Source organism: Pipistrellus kuhlii, unplaced genomic scaffold (assembly GCF_014108245.1).
Source record: "Pipistrellus kuhlii isolate mPipKuh1 unplaced genomic scaffold, mPipKuh1.p scaffold_m20_p_11, whole genome shotgun sequence".
NCBI lineage: Eukaryota > Metazoa > Chordata > Mammalia > Chiroptera > Vespertilionidae > Pipistrellus > Pipistrellus kuhlii.
Window position 1 is genome coordinate 16,409,642 of NW_023425416.1, and position 17,266 is coordinate 16,426,907.

General features: G+C 52.5%; 1 protein-coding gene across 2 annotated transcripts; it reads right to left on the bottom strand.

Moving 5' to 3' along the window:
* Positions 1-938: 938 nt before the first annotated feature.
* GLYCTK (glycerate kinase) lies at positions 939-7,274 on the bottom strand. Of its 2 annotated transcripts, XM_036430955.2 has the most exons (5): positions 7,127-7,274; positions 3,886-4,301; positions 3,508-3,659; positions 2,499-2,674; positions 939-2,154 (listed from the first exon to the last, which is right to left on the bottom strand). In XM_036430955.2, the coding sequence occupies exons 2-5, from the start codon at positions 4,260-4,262 to the stop codon at positions 1,291-1,293; spliced, it is 1,569 nt and encodes a 522-aa protein (XP_036286848.1). In that variant the 5' UTR covers positions 4,263-4,301; positions 7,127-7,274; the 3' UTR covers positions 939-1,290. The 2 variants fall into 2 exon arrangements, with proteins under 2 accessions (XP_036286848.1, XP_036286847.1); XM_036430954.2 differs by lacking the exon at positions 7,127-7,274 and having other exon boundaries at positions 3,886-4,573.
* Between the last annotated feature and the right edge of the window lie 9,992 nt (positions 7,275-17,266).

Sequence of the window (17,266 nt, forward strand, 5' to 3'; positions counted from 1 at the left end):
AGCTCGGCTGTCCAGAGCTCAAGTGGGGCAGGAAGGCTGTTCCCCGGGGGAGGGCAGGCCAGAGCCCCTCACACCTTCGGGAAGAAGGCGGTGGCCGGGGGGGCAGAGGGGCCAGCAGCAGCAGCCCAGGCCTCGCTGTTCTCTATGGCTTTTTATTCCTATGTGATTCTACTGCTCACTCATATAGGGATTGGAGCCGTGGCGCACGGCGGGGGCGGCCGGCGGAGGGCGCGGGTACGGAGCGAGGGGCCCGCGGAGAGCGGGGACAGCAGCCACCTTTCCTCAGTGCAGGCGGCTGGCCTGGCCCAGGGGACCCTCCTGTTGCTTTCCTCCCCACGGATGAAGGGGAACTGAAGGACCCCATCACTGCTCTGACCCACCACCCAAGGCTGACCCCCATACCAAGGCGGGGACCAGGAATGGGACTGAGTCCCCAGAGGAGTGGCTGAAGGAACTCGGGGTATTCAGCCCGGGGAAAGGCTGCCCCAAGGAAACAGGGCCAGTGTCCTATGAGGCTGGGCAGCCCCCAGAGAGAGGTCTGCTCAACCAAAGAAGGGGTGCTCTGTGGCTAAGCTGTCCAAAGCGGGAAGGGGGCCTGGAGGGAGGCAGTGAGCAGCACCCAGTGCGGCGTATGGCGGAGCCTGGAGACCGCGGCAGGGATGCCACGGGGGAAGTCACTGCTGGATGGGTGGCCGGTCCCTCCCGGGCCCCACAGCTGGTGGTCCTTAGGCCTATCTCCTTGGGGTCTCTGCTCACCCTCGTGGAGCATGCTGGGAGCCAGGCTCAACCCTCCCAGGCTCCTGTTGGTGAAACAAGTGCCCAGTGTGTTGTGTGGGGAGCTCCCACCAGGTCCTGGTTGGGTGGCTGCAGCCGGACCCACTCCCTCCCCAGCCGCCCCTGTGAGCCCTTGCTCTGAGGGAAGATGCACTGAGACCCCGCAGAGTGAGAGGTCCTTTTTATTTCCAGTCCTTCTTGTTCCGCCCCACAGAGAAACAGGCTCGGGAGCTCAGCAGTGGGGCTGCTTGGGGAATGCCGGGAACAGCGAACTGGCCTCGGGGGTGCTGCTGCCGCGACTGAAATTAGGGGCGGGAGAGAGCCGCCATCGTACCACTCTGGTTGGGGGAACAGATGTGAAGCAGAGGCCCTGGGTGAGATGTGTTAAGGCCAGCCGCGCAGCCGGGGCCAAGGCGTGGAGGAGCCCTGAGGCCTGGGGAGGCCCTGGGGACCGACCCTGCTCTGCCCCAGAAGCTGCCCGGTAGGCCTTCTCTGCACCCCAGACCACGGCCTGTGTCACCCCCGCGGCCGCAGGAACAGGAAGTGGACGTCCATCACGTTGGTGCCCGTCAGCCCCGTGTACAGCAGGTGGGCCCCGCCCTGCAGGCGGTGGAAGAAGGTGTGCGAGTCGTTGCGGGCCAGGAAGGTGGCCACATCCAGGCCCTCCGCGGCGGCCTGGACGGCGAGCTCCGGCGTGACCCAGGCGCCGGCGGCCTCGGTGGGCCCGTCCCTGCCGTCGGTGCCGCCGCTCAGAAACAGCACATCCACAGCCCCCGGCGGCGGCCGCCGCGGCCCCAGCTCCGCCGCCACCCGCAGGGCCAGCTCCTGGTTCCGGCCGCCCTTGCCCGAGCCCTGCAGCTGCACCGTGGGCTCCCCGCCGGCCAGCAGGCAGATGGGGCCCCCGGCCTCCTTCACCGCCTGCAGGGCCTCCTCCAGCTGCAGGTCCGGGAGCTGGAGCGCGGCTGCCTGCTCGTGCAGCTGCTTCTCCTCCTCCGGGGAGACCCCGGCGAGGTGGGCGCCGGCCACCCGGGCCAGCAGCCCGTAGAACGCGGCCACGCTCTTCACGTCGCCCTGCATGGCCGCGCTCAGCACCACGGCCCGGTATCCCTGCGCCTCGGCCTGCCGCCGGGCCTCGGCCAGCGCCAGCGCGTTGGAGCCGATGATCACGTTGTGGACGTGGCCGCAGGCGTGCGGCCCGCGGGGGTCCGAGTCGGCCCGGGCCAGCACGGTCTTCACGGAGCGCGGCAGGGCGGCGCGCAGGCCGTAGCGGTTAAGGATGTGCAGGCAGTCTTGCACGTTGTGGACGCTGGCCACGGTGGGGCCGCTGGCGATCACCTCCACGGGGTCTCCTATCACGTCTGACAGAATCAGGCTCACCACCTGGGAAGGGGTGGAAGAGGCAAAGCTCAGTCCCGCCTGCCTGGTCCTCACCCCGGAGCTAGGAGGGCAAACTGCCCCTTCCCACCCCCCAATCCTCCCCCACTTCCCATGTGTGTCCGTACACTTTACCCCGCCTGCTGCGTTTCCCGGCCCGTTTCCAACCCCTCTCGAGTGGGTTTGCAGGACACCTGGCCATGTGGACTCAACCTTGCCCTCTGAGCTCCCTCTCGGATGGCCCTGTGAACCCCATGCCAGGCCCCTGCCGAGCTGTATGCTACAATATTTCAGGCTTTCAGCTGCTGGGCACCCGTGGGCCTGGTCCCACTATCCCGGGGCTCACACACCTGGGCGGGGTAGGCAGCCTGGGCGAGCCCCCCGCCCTTGAGCTGGGACAGGGCCTTCCGGATGGTGTTCAGCTCCTGGATTGTGGCTCCGCGGGCCGCCAGCAGCTTGGTGAGTGTCTGCTTCTCCTCCAGTGTGACGGGTGGGATGGGGGCGGGCAGCAGGGCTGAGCCCCCGCCTGCAGAGACATTGAGGACCTCAGACAGAGGGGACAGCAAGGATGCAGGTGGGCAGTGAACACCTTAGGGAAGGGATGGGACTGGAAGGTAGAGGTAGGGTGCCCCTACATGGATGTGCAGGGAATGTGTGCAGCCACCACACCCTGGGCACCTGAGGCTGTGCCCTCCTTGGGGTACCCAGGCCCCCAGCAGGCACTGGAAGAACTATTCCTTAAGGTTTTGAAATAGGCAGCAGATATGGGGTGGGGGGTGGGGTGGGGATGGAGGACCAAGAGGCCCCACAGGGGCTGCAGGGCCTGGGTTCTAGCCCCAGGTGACACCGGTACAGACGGCAACAACAGCAGTGACATTTTCCTTGCAAGACTCTGAGGTAGGTGCTCCCTGTGTGCCCTCACGATCTGCCAACGGGTCAGTCTAACCCAGTGGTTGGCAAACGCATTAGTCAACAGAGCCAGATATCAACAGGACAACGACAGAAATTTCATCGGAGAGCCACATTGTTTAAACTTAAACTTCTTATAACGCCTCTTCTTCAAAATAGACTCGCCCAGGCTGTGGTATAAATATTTTGTGGAAGAGCCACACTCAAGGGGCCAAAGAGCCACATGTGGCTCACATGCCGCAGTTTGCCCACCACTGGTCTAGGGGAGGACCCACAGCTCAGGGAGGCCAGACCACTGGCCCAGGGCCGTCTAGAAGTCGGCCATCCAGGCTCCTCACTGCCTTCCCTGCTTTGTGTCCCTGGGGGCTCAGACCAATGGCTTCTTGAAGGCCTGATATTGCCCGCCCCCCCCCCCCTCCAATCTCTCCCCAGCCAATCTGGCACCCACACCTGAGATGAGCACGAGCAGCAGGTCGTCAGCTGTCAGCCCTTCCGCCAGCTGCCGGATGGCCAACGCGGCCCGCAGCGAGTCCCGGTCCGGCAGGTTGTCCTCCGCGCCCTCGAACACCTGGACACGGCTGTGCGGCTTCAGCAGCATCTCCCTCGGGGAGAGAGAACAGAGTAAGAGAGGGGGCGGGCTCCTCTCCTCCCAGTCGTTTCCCAGCTGAACAGGTGAGGGGGGGCATGAACAAGGATGCCTGCGGATACCCATCCTGGCACCAGGCTGGACCCAGTAGAAAAGGGAAGCTGGTGAGGAAGGGAGGCCCTGATCCAGCCAGATTCCCCCTCCAGACCGAGAGCGGGGAGCAGCCCCCCAATGCTCCTTACTGCTTGCCGCTGCACTCCACGGCAGCACGGATCCCCTTGGGAACGCTGATCACTCCCTGCACCAGATGCTGGCCCAGCAGCTCCTCGGCGGCAGCGGCCATGCCCAGCACGGCCTTGCCGAAGCCCACCAGGTAGAGGTTTTGCCGCAGCTGAAAGCTCCGGTCCCGCACCTTCAGATGCCCGCTGCTGGGGTCCAGGGACAGTGCCCGGTGCATCATGGGGCCCGGCAGCACGGCACCGACGGTGTTCTCAAACAGCATCCGAGCCTGCTCTGCCAACGCCATGCCGCTGGCCAGCCGTGCCCCCGGGCCCCCCCGGAGGAGCGGGCGTAATGGGGCTCGGGCCAAGCGGGGCAAGGCCTGCAGGGCTACAGCCATGCCCCACTGCTTTCAGCTCCGCCTGGCACCCATAGCCGCCTGGAGGGGAAGAATACACGAATGAGGCAGTTGCAAGGTTAGAGAAGGGAGCCCCTGAGGGCTCAGGGGCAGTGGACCCCACAGCTGCTGCTGCTGCTGCTGCAAGAATGGACCATCTGCCAGTCCCAGGAGACGTCCCGGGGCTCCCAGCTGATGGATCTCACTCCAGCCCTCGGAGCCCAGGCCTGCCACCCAGCCATGTCCTCCTCTGCGCAGGCCGCACGGCGGTCCTCTGGCCGCTCTGCCTGGAGTCCAAAGGTCCTGTTAGCTGGCCCTCCTCCTGGGTCGCCCACTTTGGCTGAGGGTTAATCATTCGCAGGGTGAGCAATTCCTATCAGCGGGTTCCCGCCCCGCCCCCTTGTCCACCCCTTCACTCTGAGCCCTGGCCCAGGTGCAACGCCCCTTTCTGGCACCGCTTCCTCGCCTCTTCACCACTTCTGGTGCCAGGAGGCTGCTGGCTGTCCCACCGCTGACTCAAGCCCGGTGACCTCCCACCTGCTCCGTTTCGTTAACGTATGGGTGTGTGTGGGGAGGCTGCAGGCTCGCCGGGGTCCTCACAGGTACAGTCTGAGGAGTCCCAGCACTCACGGCCAGTACAGCAAAGTTCCGTTTCAAATCAGAAGTGGCAGCAAAGTGTCACCCGTGGTGGAACCTCTAAGAAACCCCGAAACCCCATGAGGCAATGTACCAGGGGACCCAATCTGCCAGACAGAAAAAGTTGCCCTTCCACCTACATGGCTGGCCAGACCCACCCCTGATAAAAGCATGCCTTCTGGCTCCCACAGAACAAAACAAGTCTTGGGTCACGCCACCCACAGCGGCAAGAGCCAAATGGCTACGGCAGGGAAAGGCCAGGCTCCCACAGCGGAGCCCAAATAGTCATTTTCCCCTCGGGGCAGGGAAAAGGCTAAAGAAGCCTTGAGGTGAAGGTCAGGAGGCTGTAGAGGAGTTTATCTCTAAAAAGGCATCTACGTTAACAAATGCCCACCATAAAGGCTGCCAGCTGACTGCGGCAGTGTGTGGACAGCAGGGCAAGGCAGCTGGGAATCAGGTTCCAGCTCTCCCTGAGTGGCTGGGCGAGGTGTTTTGAGAGGCTGGGAGAGCTGTTTCTCTCACTGGCCTCATCTGCAAAATAAGAAGTGGAAGCCCTAGGCTGGTTTTGCTCAGCGGATAGAGCATCAGCCTGTGGACTGAAGGGTCCCAGGTTCAATTCTGGTCTACGGCACATGCCTAGGTTGCGGGCTGGATCCCCAGTAAGAGATCTGCAGGAGGCAGCCAATCAATGATTCTCTCTCATCATTGATGTTTCTCTCTTTCCCTCTCCCTTTCTCTTTGAAATCAATAAAGATTATATATATATTTATATATATATATATATATATATATATATATATATTTTTTTTTTTTTTTTCCTTTAAAAAAATGAGAAGTGGGATAAGATTAAGACTAATGTTTCCCCCTTGAAGTCCCTGGGCTCTCTGAAGCAGTCCACCATTAACACACAAAATCTGGACACCCAGCACCAATTTATCCCACACTCAAAAAAACCGGCAACATCTAGCACTCCGCCACTTAGCTTGCTGGTTTTTCGCTTTCCTATAAGAGACCAACTCTGTTCACCCCCCAGTTGTAAAAGGAAACAAAGAGCCGAAACTGGTTTGGTTCAGTGGATAGAATGTTGGCCTGTGGACTGAAAGGTCCCATGTTCAATTCCAGTCACATGTACCTTGGTTGCGGGTAGGGGGTGTGCAAGACGCAGATGGTCGATGTTTCTCTCTCATGGACGTTTCTAACTCTCTATCCCTCTCAATTCCTCTCTGTGTGAAATCAATAAAATATATTAAAAAAAAAAAAAAAAAAAGGAAACAGAGAGCACCACCATGCAGACTCTGAAAATGGGCCCAGCTTTTTCCAGGGGGCTCCTGGTGCTGACCCCCTTTAGGCCTGGAGTTAAAAGAATCTTAGCATCTAGCCAAAGCTGGGTGAACTTTGTACTTATTTCCCAAATGGACACAGGCCTAGAGGATCCCTGCCTTGCTACTGGATAGCAGAGCCCAGGGCAGGAGGGCATTCAAGGTGAAGGTTGCCAGAGAAAATACAGGACGTCCAGTCAAATTTGAATTTCACACAAATGATTTTTTTTCTTAAACAATTATATTAATTTCAGGTGTACAGCATAGTGATTAGGAAATTGCTTTAATATAGGGATATCCCCTAGAATATTTGGGACATACCTAAACTGAAATATTATTTGTTGTTTATCTGAGATTCAAATTTTAAACGGGCTTCCTGTATTTTTATTTGCTAAACTAGGGGTATCGAACTCAATCAGAGAAGGGGCCAAAATCTAAAATCCAGCCTAAATCTCGGGCCGAATGGTTTACTGAACAGTCATAAACTGTCATTGTGATGGAAACGCAGCGGAGTGCAGTGATGACAGCGCGGTGCGGGCCACATTGCAAGGCCTGGCGGGACGGATTTGGCCCGCGGGCCTTGTGTTTGACACATGTGTGCTAAACCCAGCAACTCTAATCAGGACAACTCAAACTCCCAGGCACTACAGCGCCAAATCTGTGGATTCCCAGAACATCCGCCGTGACTCCTCCCCGCCGCCAGATGGGGCTAGAGCCACTTCCGGCCGTCGCCTGCTGTTGGCACAGGCCCCGGAAGTGACGTCACCTTGGCCGGTGGAGCAGGACTTTGCGAGGGAAATGATTGGGGCGTACTATTGGGTGGTAACCCGAGAAACAGGAGCCCGCTGCCGCCTGGGCCCGCCGTGGCCCGGCCCAAGGACTGCTTCCGCACGTCTCGCAGCTGAGACTTACCTCCGGTTCCCGGCTGCGGCTCCCAGCGCTGGAGGCCGGAAGTACTCGCTGGTGGGCGGGGCGGAATCCGGAAGTGCTGGGGGGCGGGGCGGGTGGGGTACCCGGGGTGAATGGTGCTGCGGGGAGCGCGGGAGTCTCCGGAGGGTGGCCCTGGGCTTCGGCTCCGCTCAGGCCGCGGGGGAACGTGGAGGGAGTCGCTGGGTGCCTCGGTTTCTTCCTCGCTGTCATGGGGCTAGTAATTGCCGCCTCACTGGTTGCTATGATCCGTCCCCTCGTTTTCCCTGTTTGGTGCACTCAGTCTGCAAATACTTCCCAAGCTCCTGTTGGGTGCCTGGCACCGGACTGAGCAAACGGGCCCAGAACCCCAGAATCCCTCCTTACCCAACCCACCCGCCCCGGAGCCAGGGTAGGTCATCCTCGCCCCTCCCACCGCTGTGGTCCCAAGTAATTTATTCGCGTCCAAATACCAGCTCGACTCAGCAAGAGAGTTCAGTTCCGAGACACAAGGGGCTTGTAAAACACAGTCCCTGCTCTCACCCTACGCCCAGGCTGAGCAGGGCGCGATGCCTCACACATTCCAAAGACACAGGAGGGCACATTATTTTTACTACGTTTTCCTGGGGAGGTATGGGGGAGAGCTACATGACAAATCACAGAATAGACTTCCTAAAAATCTTAGATTTTTCACACCCGTTCCCTAGCAGCTGCCACATCTCTCCATAGGTCTCCACACCATGCTCTGCTTTTGTCATAAATTCTTCCTTCCACCTTCCTAGCTGTCTCCCTGGATTATCCTTTGCCTTTATACTAGACTCTTTATAGGGATATCTCCTAGCTCAGTGGTCAGCAAACTCATTAGTCAACAGAGCCAAATATCAACAGTACAACGATTGGAATTTCTTTTGAGAGCCATATTTTTAAAACTATATAGGTAGGCACATTGTTATTAACTTAATTAGGGTATTCCTAAGCTGGCCTTTGCTAAAAACTCAAGGGGCCAAAGAGCTGCATGTGGCTGGCGAGCCGCAGTTTGCTGACCACTGCCCTAGATAGTAACTAGAGGACCTTTTATTCTCTATCAACGGCTCCTAAATGCTTCTCCACTCCATCATCCAAGCACAGACACCTTCAGGAGGAGTTGCCTTCTTTATTATTATTCTTTTCTCAAATGTAGTTTACATTCAGTATTTTTTAAAAAATATTTTATTGATTTTTTGCAGAGAGGAAGAGAGAGGGATAGAGAGTTAGAAACATCGATGAGAGAGAATCATCGATCTGCTGCCTCTTGCACACCACCCACTGGGGATGTGCCCACAATCAAGCTACATGCCCTTGACCGGAATCGAACCTGGGACCTTTCAGTTTGCAGGCCGACACTCCATCCATTAAGCCATACCAGTTAGGGCTACAATATTATTGATATATTCCCTATGCTCTACTTTACATCCCCAGATCTTCTGTAGATTCTGGGAGATTATAAAAACTTAAAATTTTAATTTGTCCTTGCTACAATAAGCTGTCTTCATCCTTGCATGCATTTATTCACCCCTCCATCATTCAACAGTCATTTCCCGAGTGTCTTCCATGTGGGCCAAGTGCTGTAACTGCTGCAGTGAGGAAGACGTGGTTCTTTCAGACGGGAAATGCACTCTGCTTTTGTAATTACATTCCCACATTGGTGAGAGGAGTGTAAATTTGAGCACCTCACTAATTATTTAGTGCCAGAGACTCATAAACAGACACCATGTACAGTGCTTTTCTGTCAGAATGTAAGCAGGGGACTAACTGTACCCATTTTTTAACCTCCCACCACACCCTGCAACTACTCACAAGATGCATTTAACAACAGCATAAGGTTTACTAGTAGATGCCCACTGGACTATGAGCTTCTGGAATGTCATGACTTGGTCTACTTTGTATTTGTACTGCCTTGCATAGGACCAGACACAAAAAAAGAATTTCTTTTCTCTTCTTCCTCCTCCTCCCCCTCCTGCTCCTCCTCCTCCTCCTTCTCCTCCTTCTTCTCCTCCTCCTCCTCCTCCTCCTCCTCCTCCTCCTCCTCCTCCCATTCATCCTGTTGTCCTCCAGCTTCCAACCAAGAGAGCAGTTTACCCCAAAATCCAGGTCTCTCCCCTCCCAGCACTTCCCTGCCCCCTTGTGGTCTAGTTCAGGCAGTCAACTAGTTGTGGCCAATGAGTTGTGAGTGGAAGTGATGAGGGTCATTTCTGGCTATTTACTTGCCCATGAGGTTTTCCTGAGCATTTTTTCTCTTGGACCTGGCAGTTGGCAACATTCAACTTGAGACCCTGAATGAGCAATAGGAAGAACTTCCCTGACAACCCACAACAAACATACTGAAAGTAGAAAATAAACCCCTGATGTTAAATCACTATGATGGGGTTTGTGTTACTGCGCCATAACCTAGCCCATCCTGGCTGATAAGCTCACTTTATCCTGCAGACCTGCATCTTAGAAGCTAGATCTACTCTTGTTGGTGTTCGATCATCCAGAAAATGTTGGTTCTCATTGGCATTCCCCTTGCCAGACGTGCTTCAGGTCACATACTGTTCATGCTTGCACACCTTTTCTTGAGGTATAGAACACCAATGAAGAGATCAAGAACATTCTTCTCTGTATACACAAGCTCAGGAGAGTCTTGTGCACTGATTAATACCTCAAAGCGAGGGCACAAAACAGAAAGCAGCTTTCACAAGCAGAAATTCTTTGCATCAGTCTTCGATTCCAGCAGTGGGGCAGATTTTTATTCCATCAGCTCATATGGCTTCTGCCCCCACCCCCACCTTTTTTAAAAGATGATGTATTTTTAATTTTTTTTTTTCAATTGATGAGAGAAAGAGAGAGAGAGAGACACCTATGTGAGAGAGGCACCCCGACCCGGGATTGAACCTGAAACCTGGGCATGTGCCCTGACCGGGAATGGAACCGATGACCCTTTGGTGCTTGGGACAATGCTCAACCAGCTAAGCCACACTGGTCAGGATTGCCCCTACCCCTTTCTATTGCACTCTACCTGTGACTGAACAGAGGTAAGCGATGGCAATAATTCAGGACCAGCAGGATTGATTTAGAACCAGAAATAAACATAGTGAATATGAATGTGTTCTGTCTTTTCTCCAATGATGTGAACAATGCTTGGTTATTCAGCCCTGAAAAGTATTGTGAATTATTATAGTGCATTCACAGAGAACCTGTAAAAAGCTCTGCCACCGTAAAATCCGCTGTGAAAGTAAAGCAGTGATTTTTTAATTATTATTATTTTTTTTAATGCGTGCAAAACCTGAGGTAAGTCAGAGGGTGCCATCATCAACTCCAAACTGGAGGCAGCTGCCTTCCCAGGGCGGCACTCCTGGTCTTCACCGCTTCCCTCCACTTGTCCTTCACATGTGGGTCCTTGGGATTCAGCCCCCTCTTCCTACGCTTTCAACCCTAATGCCTCGCAAGAGAGCATGGAGGCATGGAAGGGCTCTGCAGTGAGCACCTCACCCCCACCTTCTGCCGCCGCTGCCTTGGGCTCTGCACTGCTGGACGCTGGCCAGGGCAGGGCCCGGGCAGCCCTGGGAGCCCGAAGCTCTGGCGCTGGAATGGCATTGTGAAGGCTTCTCCAGGGGGCAGCGCGGGGCAGGCGGTGCTGGAGGAGATGGAACAGAGCTCTTTTAGGCGAGGACTGTAAACCCCTTAAAGCTATTTTTTTAAAGGAGGAGTAGGGGAGCATACTAACAGCTCAGCCTGGGCTGGTGAGTAACTGATGAATGCTCAGCCAACGGAGCCTCCTGCATGTGCCCCGGGAACGGGGGCAGGAATGATGAGGAGGGGCTCCTAAGGCTGTGTGGGCTGGGCTGTCCGATGGGCAGTTAAGCCTTTGGAAACAGTTGCATACTTAGAGACAGAAGCTTCTGGGAGGCGAGGCAGTTCTGGCTCAGAGCAGTCGGCTTATCTGGGAAGCTCCTCTCCCTTCCTTCCACAACAAGAAGGCTTTGTTGAGCTACAACGGACTCAGTTACAAGGGAAACAATTACCTACTCTTTGCCCTGGAAGAGTGCAAACCCGGCCTCCAGGGCTCACTGGCTGGGTGACCTTGGGAAAGTTACTTCACCTCACAAAACCCCAGAGTCTTCATCATTAAAATGGGGTTAAGAGCATGAAATGTGTCCAGGGTGCGCTCAGAAAGGCTCCACATTGTGGCCATACTGTGTGTGAGCTGGGCCAGACTCACGGGTGCGCGACCCATACTCACCAGGGAATGAGGCCTAAAGGGGTCCCGCACTTGATTTACAAGTTTGCTTGCAATTCTTTTTTCTTTTTTTAAAAATATTTTTTATTGATTTTTTTACAGAGAGAGAGAGGGATAGAGAGTTAGAAACATTGATGAGAGAGAATCATCGATCAGCTGCCTCCTGCACACACCCCACTGGGGATGTGCCCAAAGCCAAGGTACATGCCCTTGACCGGAATCAAACCTGGGACCCTTATCAGTCCACTCTATCCACTGTGCCAAACCGGTTAGGGCATGTCTTGCAATTCTTAACGGCTTCTTTGAGGGGGAGCCCATCTTTTTATTCTGCACTGGGTCGGGCAGAGTATGTAGCCAGTCCTGCCACCTGGAGAAGAATGGTGTCATGGGCCCATAGCCCAGAGTCTCAGGACTGTCTGAGGAAGTGGTCAGTGAGGAGGGCCCGGGTTGCACGCTGGGTGAGGCGGAGGCAGCACTGCTCCCCGGGGCAGTACTGAGGCTGTCAGGACAGAGTCTGAGTTCCCCCGTTGGGTACATCTGGCCACGTGGCCCAGGAGAGCTCTCTAGGCAAGAGGCCTAGAAACCCTGGGCCTGGCTCGCTCAGTGGCTGAAGGTCACCCTATGGGTCTCCCACAGGCTGATTCCTTGGGAAAACTTAGCACGGCCTGTAATTCAGAAGTGGCTGCAGGAATTCTGTGAAGTCAGCCACAGGCTCCTTGCAAAAACAAAACAAAACAAAACAAAAAAACAACCCAAAACAAACCCCACAAAATCAAATGTTCTAATTTTTTTTTTTGAAAATGTTTTTATTGCCAAAACTGGTTTGGCTCAGTGGAAAGAGCATTGGCCTGCCGACTGAAGGGTCCCAGGTTCGATTCTGGTCAAGGGCATGTGCCTTGGTTGCGGGCACATCCCCAGTGGGGTACATGCAGGAGGCAGCTGATCGATGTTTCTAACTATCTCTCTCCCTTCCTCTCTGTAAAAAAAAAAAAGCAATAAAATGTATTTAAAAAATGTTTTTATTGATTTTAGAGAGAGGAAGGGAGAAATGCCTACGAGAGAGAGAGAGAGAGAGAGAGAGAGAGAGAGAGAGAGAGAGAGAGAGAACCATCTGTCAGATGCCTCCTGCACACCCCCTACTGGGGATTGAGTTCACCACCCTGTACTCTGGCTGGGAATTGAACCAGGAATGCTCAACCAACTGAGCCACACCAGACAGAGTAAATATTCTACCCTTTTCGCTTTTATTTTTATTTGTTGTTAATTCTTACCTGAGTATATATTTTCTATTGAATTTTAGGTAGAGTGGAAGGGAGGGCAGGAGGGCGAGGAGAGAGGGAAAGAAGAGAAGTGAGAGAGACTCATGGAGTGGCTGCCTTCTGCATGTGCCCCTGGAACTGGGGCAGGGATGGAACATGCAACCCGGGTACTTGTCCTTGACCGAGAATGGAACCTGTATGTGGGCCAATGCTCTGACCACTGAGCTGTATGGACCAGGGCCTCTATGCCTTTAAAATGCTTTTAAGCACATATTAATCTGGGCATCAGAAGAAAATAAAACAAGCAAGAAACAAATAGGGAATGTGTTTCAATGAATTAAAACCATTGTTGAGGTTGCCTTTGACTCCACAGAAGATGTTTGTAATTTCCCCATTTGATGTAAAATGTTACTTCTGCTCATGGTCATGCTAGAACATTTATTTCCTTTTGGTGGTAAGTGAAATGATGCATTCGTTTAGAAAATAAAGCAATTTGTCAGGTAAGAAGCAGTTATATGAGACTGCGTGTGACAATTGAAACATGCTATTCAGAATTACTGTGGGTTGCAGTCATGTTCCAACATTCTGCTTTTCCTCTGGCAATTTAGCTCACGCGCGCGCGCACACACACACACACACACACAGACACACACACACAGCCTTCCCAGAGAGTCACCTGACTCTGGTTACTGTAAAGACCTGTGCAAAAACTTGAGGGGCAGCAGAATAAGCCTCCCCATAAGGTGCCACTTTGACGTGTGGATTGTTCTGAGCTGAAGGCAGTTAAGAGCCAGCAGCCTCGAGAAAAGCTTTTTCTCCATTACCTGCCTAAAAGAATTTATACCAGGGAGAGAGCTGTTACCAGAGACAACTTGGTACACCAGAAAGGCTTATCTGCACGCCGTGGCAAACACTGGTTTACCTGAGTTTTGCTCTTCTTATCTTCCCGTGAATTGTCTTCCTCCCTTTTGAGATCCCAGACCCCTACCTTCTCCTTAGCTCAGGATGGTATCAAAGCCTGACTACCTTGGATACTGTCCTTGTGGGGTTCCTGTACACACAGGATGGGGTAAAGATAAGTTTACAGTTGTAAGTACACGAAACAGAGTTCATTCTTGTATTACTATTTATTCCCTGTTGTGTTATTTTCCATATGAACAGCTGTAAACCTACTTTTGCCCCACTCTGTATATACAGAATTAAATTTGTCTTTCTGTTCATCTGTCGTGTCAGGTTTTTTTCTTTTCTTTTGTTCATTTTTATGTATTAGATCAGCCAACTAATCTAAAAGTAAGGAGGGAAATGTTTTTCTCCCAAACAAGCTTAAGTTCCAGAGACGTCCCACTGGGCATTTTAACTCAAATTTATCTCAAGGAATTGGAATGTCTAAGGAGCCACCAGTTTTGGAAAGAAGACATATGGCATAGTACAGATTTCGCTTTAAACTGTGTATCATGAAATGTGAACATTTGATAAATGGGCCAATCCTGCCCTCGTCGGTTGCTCAGTGGTGAGAGTGTCAGCCCAAGGACTAACGGGTCATGGGTTCAATTCCAGTCAAGGTCATGCACCTCAGTTGCAGGCTCGATTCCTGGTCCCTGTCAGGGTGAGAGCGGAGGCAAGATATCCATGAGTCTCTCACATCGATGTTTCCTTCTCTCTCTCTCTCTCTCTCTCTCTCTCTCTCTCTCTCTCTCTCTCTCTCTCTCTCTCTCTCTCCTTCCTTCCACTCTCTAAAAATCAATGAAAAAAAAATTCCTCAAGTGAGGATTAACCCTCCACACACACCAAATTAAAAATAAATTTCCTTTGGCGCGCGCACACACACACACACACACACACACACACGGCCTTCCCAGAGAGTCACCTGACTCTGGTTATTGTGAAGGCCTGTGTAAAAACTTGAGGGGCAGCAGAATAAGCCTCCCCATAATGTAGGGCCAATCCTAACCCTATTGTAACTATTTCACAGCATACAAGTGGACCAAGTCATTACACTGTACACTGTTAAACAAAATCCTTTCCGCCGAAAGCTTTTCCGAAAGGAAGGGCTTGTTGAGAGCCACATGCCAGCCAGAAAAAGGACGAGGTCCCGGGGCCTGCGATCTAAACCAGCAGCAGCGGGCGAGATGCAGAAGACAAACCCGTTTGTTGTCCAGGAGCCGACAGCTTGGAGAAAAAAGATGTAAGTTGTTTTAAAAGAATTTACATTGGCTATAGATAAAGGGGTGGGGGAGGTGAATCGGGCTGGTTCTGGGACAGGTGGCTGGTCAGTCAGGAGGAAGTGTTTGTTCTTTTTGTACTGATTGCAGACAAGCGTCCAGAATGTTCACGTGGAAGCAGAATGCAGTGGTGTCCGGTGGTCAGCTCTTCTCTAGATCAGTGTTTTCCAACCTTCTCTCATGATGAGAATCACCTGGTGGAGTTGTTAAAACACAGATTCCCGGATCCCAACTAAGAAGTGCTAAACTAGAATTTTTGGGAACATATAGGTAAAATTGCATACCTAACTTAGTGCTCTGTATATAAAATCTGTCTTAGAGCACTAGTTAAGTATACAATTTTACCTATATGTTCCCAAAAATTCTAGTTTAGCACTTCTTAGTTGGGATCCGGGAATCTGTGTTTTAACAACTCCACCAGGTGATTCTCATCATGAGAGAAGGTTGGGAAACACTGCTCTAGATAATCACGGAAGCCAATTCAAAGTTTCACAGGCGTTCAGGAATGTAAGCAATCTTGCTGGGTTTTGGCCTGCAGCTATTAACTGATTTAACCTCCCTTATCTCTCCCCTCCACCCTCCTGCCTGCTGTAATTTAATGTAGGACACTAAGGAATTTTCCTCCTTGTCAACACTTTAAACTTACACAATACTGTGTCAATGATATTGCAATAAATCTGGAAAAAACAAACAAACAAAAAATAACTCTCTCCAACTAGCTTAAATAATAAGGAAAAAATATTACTAAACATAAACAGTAATGTCAAGACAGAACGGCTGAGGGGTTGGTGTATAGATCACAAGGACTCGGGGTCGGTTTCCTGCAGCTGCCATAGGGAAGTCACATAAACTGGGTGGGTTAAAACAATGGGCTTTTATTGTCTCACGGTTCTGGGGGCTCACAGTCCGAAATCAAGCAGGGCCACCACGTTCCCTCTGAAGTCCATTGGAGAGACTCCACTCTCTGCCTCCATCTTGGCAGAGCCGTCTTCGTTGGGGTGTCTCTCTCTTCTAATAAGGACACCAGTCACATTGGATTTAGGGTCCACCCCACTCCAGTGTGACCTCATCTTAACAGATTACCTTTGTAACGACCCCATCTCCAAATACGGTTACATTCTGGGGTACTCCCGGAGGTGAGGGCTTTGATATATCTCTGAGGGAGGGGGAGAGACACAGCTCAACCCACAACAGAACCTTTCCGTCTTGTTGCTCGGCCACTATTGACTCCTGGGTTGCCTTTAGGCTGCTGTCCTCGCGGTGAAACCTGGCTGCAGCAGGCCCAGGCATCACGCCCAACAGACGGTGTCCAGAGAGGGATCCCTTCCTTGTAGCTCTTTTAGAGGCAAAGAGCCCTTCCCTGGACCCTCTCCCACAGCAGACTTCTCATTTGTCATGAGCAAGCATTCCATCACTTACGCATGCCCAATGCCGTGGCTGGGATGGGGAATAAGACCGCTCCTTGTGGGTGGCTTTGATTGGCGGTTCTTCCACGTGAACACTCATTAGGCTCACCTCCCTGTAGGGCTGCTTGAAACACAGATTGCTGGGTTCCACCCCCAGAGCTTCTACTCCATTAGGCCTGATGTGAGGTCTGAGAACTGGGATTTTTGACAAGTTCCTAGTGAAAATGCTTCTGGTCCTGGAACCATACATTTGAGAACCAGTGGTTTAGACTAACCAGGATTTATCTCAGAGTACTGAGCTCAACAAATGGAAAATGTATTGCCAATGAGAAGAGGGAGGAATCAACAAAATCAGGGTTCCATCAGAAAGGAGCAAGGGGGGGGTAGGCGACCAGTAGTGTCTGCCAAACAGTGGCCAAAGAAAAGCCAGGAAGAGGCTAGGAGGGGTGTGTCCAGGCAGGCAAGAAGGAAGTCAGAAAGGAATAATGTCAAGGGAGCCAAGGAGAAGAACTTTAGGGAGTGGCCAACACTTTTAATGTCATCCACAGGGCCAGGAAGATAAAAACTTACTGAGAAGATTCTGTTTACGTAAGGACCTCATTAAGGCAACATCTTATACAGAACTTGTGTGTGTTTTTTTTGTGCAACCAACTTTACCAAATCTTATCAGGAACAGACCCATGACATAGGAAAACTGTCCTTTTAGTTGATAAAACAACTTAAGTTTTATTATAGTTTTACATAAATATACCATTGGTAGTGGATATTAGTTAATTTAAAAAATCCTAATAACAGCCCTGGCTGATGTTGCTCAGTTGATTGGGCATCGACCCATGCACCAAAAAATTGCTGGTTTGATTCCCAGTCAGGGCACATGCCCAGGTTTCGGGCTCCATCCCTTCTCGTAGGGGGCATGCAGGAGGCAGCCAATCTATGTTCTGTTCTCATATCAATGTTTCTCTTTCTCTCTCCCTTTTTCTCTAAAAATTAATTTAAAAATT